This window comes from Telopea speciosissima, chromosome 4 (genome assembly GCF_018873765.1).
Source record: "Telopea speciosissima isolate NSW1024214 ecotype Mountain lineage chromosome 4, Tspe_v1, whole genome shotgun sequence".
NCBI classification, from domain to species: domain Eukaryota; kingdom Viridiplantae; phylum Streptophyta; class Magnoliopsida; order Proteales; family Proteaceae; genus Telopea; species Telopea speciosissima.
In genome coordinates this window covers 10,212,572-10,218,135 of record NC_057919.1, presented here as the reverse complement: position 1 = coordinate 10,218,135, position 5,564 = coordinate 10,212,572, and the positions used below count along the sequence as shown (strand labels likewise).

Here is a 5,564-nt window from a genome sequence, read left to right as displayed (position 1 = left end):
TTTTTTTTTGAATGTAGATTTGTAAATGTTGGGAGAGATATTAAAAGTTATTGCACACCTAGTTAGACTTGAGGGGATGAAGTTGATATAGTTTTTTCGATGGTCCATGATGAATGCATTCAACCAAAACCGATGATGAGTGCATGTGTACTCTCTCTTTCTCTTCACGTCACATGAACTGATTTTGTTGTCTTCTGAAGTACGAAATAAGAAACCATTCCATCCCACCTCATTAGTGCATTAATCATTTGCTTAGAGAATCCTCTCCCATAAATTAAATAGTAATACTATAGTAGATGGGGGAGGTAAAAAGTAACATTTTATTGAGATGGTTTGGTTAGGTATAATCAATATCAACCAATGCACCAATATCAATATGGTTAAACTTTTTTGGTGAAAGATAGGGTTTAAAACTGACCTTTATGTCTTGAAAGGATAGAGGGAAAAGAAAAGTCAAAAAGTAGTGACAACTAGTCATTCACAAGTTGTACGAACTTTTGATGGGGATCTCATTTGAATGCTAGGTGAAGCAAGATTTTTAATATTGATCTCTTAAGTATTTGAGATTGGCCACGGTTGAATTGATTGATAGTTAATAGAGGTAACATCATCCAACTTGGCATAGCATTGCTTAGAAGTGTTGTGGTTTTTTCTCTATCAAGCTTGACTTTGTACTGAAGTATATGGGTTTTGATAACCTCATCAACCCATCCCATCAAACACATCTTAAGGGATATTGGCATTGGAATCCCATTCAATAGAGTGGATACAAAATAAAAGATTTTTGAGAAAAGGTTCTTCCAGTCACAAAATAAAATACTTTTGTTGTTTTTCTATTTATGATACTATTTTATTGCACCTCATAATCCGACATAATTTTTTTACTACAAAAATAAAAACCCTGACATAATCCATTCTAGTATAATTTATTTTTCTATGAAATCAAAAAACAAAAAAATGTAAAATAATATTAAATCTTTTTTTTGGGGGGGGGGGGTGTTAACAATTAAGAGGTTAATTCTCACATCATTAATTTGTGGAGTTGGAAATGTCAACCGATATAAAGTGGAACTAAAATATGATTAATTAGGTTCTTTTGAGTTGATTTTGGGTTAGAATGAGTCGATCTAAACACAAAATTCAAAATTTTTAGTTTAATTAACACCTCTATAGATGTATTTAGAATTTGATTTATTCTTTTAATTGCCTTTTTCTTTCTCTTTAGGTTAACGTATTATGAAATCCACTTCTTCTATATTTTCTCATTTGTAATGCGTTTTAAACCCATAGTCTATTTTCAGTATGCAACCAAACAAAGCTTTTAATTTTCAAATTCGGCATATCTTGATTACTGGCCTGGTTGAAATGACGATTGCTTTTGGGTCAACCGGCTGCTGTTGCCTAACATTTTTTTGGAAACCTAAAAAGAAAGGAAGGAAAGGGTGACTTCTCAGGAAGAGAAAGAAAAGGACGACTCATCAGCAGGAATACTACCACTACTACTACTACAAAATCCAAACGCTATATAATTAATGAGAAAACGAAAATGGACATTTCTAGATAATTAATGAATAATTTCTAGACAATGATACCAAATTAACGGAATTCAGACGCAATTAAGTACGAAGTAATCAAGAAGGATCAAGTTTTATTATTATTTTTTTCTGTGGGTGGAGTTTAAAAAACCATAGAAGGTTCGAGATTCGAAGATCCCAAAGACGGGTATTTTGGGGTTTTCGTCTCTGACAGTCTCTGTTGTCTGAACCTGAAGAACAACAGGTCGGGTTTCATGTCTGCCCTCTCTCTCATACTAGCCGTTTCGAATGTAAGGATATTTCGGTAATTTTAACATCAAACTGCCGTTGTGAGAGAGAGAAAGAGAATTGATGAGGAAAAGCAACGTAATTCTAACCGTTGGAATTTGGAACAATCAAGCGTGGTTTTGTTGGATGCCAGGTAGGCTTTGCTTGACGCTGTGGGGGCTTAAAAAGAAAGAGATGATTAGCCGTTCACATGGGTCTCGCTGTATTTGGGCCCACTACTCTTTCTCTCTCTTAGTTACTTTATTTTGTCTTAATTAATCCTTTTTATAAGTAATCAGTATTTTCTCTCTCCTAAACGGAACCCTTTATTATCGTCATGCTCTTATCCAAAAATTGACTCATGTTTTGATATCTAACGCTTTCATTGGTTCATGCAATAAGAATGGCCCCATTGAAACGGTGCCAACAACACTCCGTTATATAATATATTTATTTTGATTTTAATTTTGTGAAAAAAAAGAAAAGAAGAAAAAATGCAATACCCTTGGTAATTACATGGACCAACGAGGATGTTAATTGTTTTTAAGTCTAAAGTGGTCCCATGCACAGTGGTCCCGAGGATTGTAGCCCCATAAATTCGCCCATTCCCTGCTTTCTTTCTCTGCATTCTTTGAGTGGTCTCAGTAGTGAAGCACAGTCGAGTTTCAGCTTAGAAGGAAGGGCTCGTGAAGCTTTTGTTGCGAAGAGAGATCTATCTACCCAGAGAGCGAGGTTGCTTGAAAGATGTCGAAGGAAGTGAGTGAAGAAGGAGGAGCCCATGGGAAGGACTACGCAGACCCACCTCCAGCCCCTCTTATCGACATGGGGGAGATCAAGCTCTGGTCCTTCTACAGAGCCGTAATCGCTGAGTTCATCGCTACTCTTCTCTTTCTCTACATCACGGTAGCTACCGTTATTGGTTACAAGAAGTCTGGGCAGTGCGATGGCGTTGGTCTTTTGGGTGTTGCTTGGTCTTTTGGTGGCATGATCTTCATCCTTGTCTACTGCACCGCTGGAATCTCTGGTTCGAATTCCTACTCTGAGTTCAGTTACTCCTCTTTTTCCCTTTCTTTTTTGGTTTCCGTTAGTGATTTTGCTTCTGTGAAATGCAGGTGGTCACATAAACCCAGCTGTGACGTTTGGTCTGTTCTTGGCACGGAAGGTTTCGCTGATCAGAGCTGTGGCCTACATGGTGGCTCAGTGTTTGGGTGCTATTTGCGGAGTTGGGCTGGTGAAGGCGTTCATGAAGCACGATTACAACATGTTTGGGGGTGGTGCCAACTCAGTTGCATCTGGGTACACAAAGGGTACTGCTGTCGGAGCTGAGATCATCGGAACCTTCGTTCTTGTCTACACCGTCTTCTCCGCCACCGATCCCAAGAGAAGCGCACGCGACTCGCATGTCCCTGTAAGTAGCTTTGTGTTGTGATCCTTTGTTGCTTCTTCAAGCTCTTTCTCTGGATAATTCTTGTTTAACGTTTTCTGGGCGTGTTGGTATGGGTAGGTGTTGGCTCCCTTGCCTATTGGGTTCGCAGTTTTCATGGTGCACTTGGCCACCATCCCAATCACAGGAACAGGCATCAACCCAGCTCGGAGCTTTGGAGCTGCAGTGATCTACAACAAAGACAAAATCTGGGATGAACACGTAAGTTGATCTTTAAATTTATGGGTTTAATTAGTAAGTAGTATTTTAGATTTGAGTTTTATTGATTGATGATGAAATGGTGTGCAGTGGATCTTCTGGGTTGGACCATTTGTGGGAGCACTAGCTGCAGCAGCGTACCACCAGTACATACTAAGAGCGGCAGCCATTAAAGCTTTGGGATCGTTCAGGAGTAACCCTAGCAACTAAAAGAAGAAACCCATCTTCCATAATACCCACCCACTTACCTAACTCCCATCAGTGGGTTTTTTTTTTTTTTTTTTTTTTTTTTTTTTCAAATTTGTCTTGTATTTGGTCTGTGTGAGTGTGTGTAAGAGAGGATGAGTTCTTCATTTTTTTTTAATCTGTAATTTATGTTTATCTTTGCTTGTTGGGGGTGGTGGGTGAGAAAAAGGATACTATCTGTGTGAAAAAGCTGTATTATTATTATTTATTAGTAATGGTGAGGCATCGTTTTCATTTATCTGTTTCTTCCCTTTACTTTGCCTTTACTTTTGCCCTGAAATTGAAGAAATGTTCAATCTCTTCCCTTTACTTTGCCCTTTCCTTTATATTCTGAATTCTTTTCTGGAATCTTCTCTCTCTCTCTCTCATGTATAATGTATTGCAGTGATGATGACCATTGCCTGTGAAACATTCCCGAAAGTGGAAAACAGAGTTTTTTATTCCAATTTTTAATGTTATCGTTGCCGATTAGGACATTGGAGGAATCATTCACCTAGAGAAGCCGGAAGATGCTTTTGTCTTGTGGCCGAGAGAGCTGGTGGGTTGCTGCTGGGTGGTGATTGGTTCCCCTTTCGACTCTTTCTTTCTTTGTGTTATCCTTTCTGGAAAGCTGTCATGGGAACGCTGGCGCGACACCATGTGTGTGTGTGTGTTTTCAATTCGGAGTGAAAAAGCGAAGGAAGAGACGAAAGAAGTGAGGGAAGAGACACCAGTCTGTACCCGCCACGTGTCAGGAAGATGCAGGATAAGGTATCATGCGATCACCCTTATCACATGGGTGGAAAAAGGGTTTGGTGGGGGTTGAGTGGTAGGCTTTTTGGAGCATCTTTTCCAATTTTCCAACTAAAGATATAGATTAGATTAAAACCACTGTTTTGAGGAAATAGAAATAGACCTCTCTCCTGTACTTTAAGGGGAATCCATAGTTCTTAATGACCTTTCAGTATTTTCCGTATATGCAATAAATTCACGGATTTGACTCCTCTACTTTCAAGGTGGGCAGTATTTTCGTACACCCAACTTTGCCCAGCATACAAGACGCCGAGCAAAAAATATCGCTTTACCCCGACTCGAGTAGGGTGCACAGGCAGGGACAAGGCGGTACTTTTTGCCACCTTGTATATGGGGCAAAGTTAGACACACGAAAGTACAGCCCGCCTTGGAAGTAGAGAAGTCACTCCCCCTCTCTTCTGCAATTGGAAATGCCCGAAGAGGTGGCGATATAAAGAAGATAAATTTTCACACCTTCTGGCATGGCCCCCCAACTTACACTGAAGGTGTGAATTACAAACTGAAATCGATCCAAAGCAAACCATAACAGGTTTGGTTTTGAACAGATTAGAAATCGAATTCTCTACTCTTTTTTTTTTTTGGTATAAATAGGGGATTTACACCTTGTAAATTATTATTTTAAACCATTTTATTCCTCAAGGTACATGTTTTGGTTGAAACCCAATAGTATAAAATTTCTTTATTGGGCTTAAAAAATAGATCCATTCCTAATTGGGTTCAGAAATATTAATTAGAACCAATAATAAAACCGTTCTCAGAATCAAACCATTTAATTGAACCATATATTAATATTGATGTCGATTTGAAAAATTGAAAAACAATGGTTGTTTTACTAACTTTGGCACAATGCAGTTCCTTTGTCTAAAAGACATGTTGCAGATTGATGTGGTTTTGGATCATTATCTTCTCATGTTCCCTGTCGGTACAGTTGTCCGGTTCCTCTTATAGGGGGTGAAAATGACGATCTAATCTCCTGCCAGAACACACTATCCGGGTGTGGTTAAATTGTCATTTCCGCCCCCCCTATGAGAGGAACCGAACAACCGGATGGGACAGAGAACCTAACAGAAAAAAAATTCATG

General features: G+C 38.9%; 1 protein-coding gene across 1 annotated transcript; it reads left to right on the top strand.

Annotated features, from left to right (window-relative positions):
* The first annotated feature begins 2,429 nt into the window (after positions 1-2,429).
* LOC122658447 (aquaporin PIP2-7) lies at positions 2,430-3,934 on the top strand. The gene is made up of 4 exons (XM_043853417.1): positions 2,430-2,826; positions 2,915-3,210; positions 3,307-3,447; positions 3,535-3,934. Exons 1-4 carry the CDS (start codon positions 2,547-2,549, stop codon positions 3,652-3,654), a joined length of 837 nt encoding a protein of 278 aa, XP_043709352.1. The 5' UTR covers positions 2,430-2,546; the 3' UTR covers positions 3,655-3,934.
* Positions 3,935-5,564: the final 1,630 nt, after the last annotated feature.

Coding starts and splice junctions, on each gene's coding strand:
- LOC122658447 (XM_043853417.1), top strand. CDS start 2,547: ATGTCGAAGGAAGTGAGTGAAGAAGGAGGAGCCCATGGGAAGGACTAC. Junction 2,827..2,914: donor CTGCACCGCTGGAATCTCTG/GTTCGAATTCCT, acceptor TGTGAAATGCAG/GTGGTCACATAAACCCAGCT. Junction 3,211..3,306: donor CACGCGACTCGCATGTCCCT/GTAAGTAGCTTT, acceptor TGGTATGGGTAG/GTGTTGGCTCCCTTGCCTAT.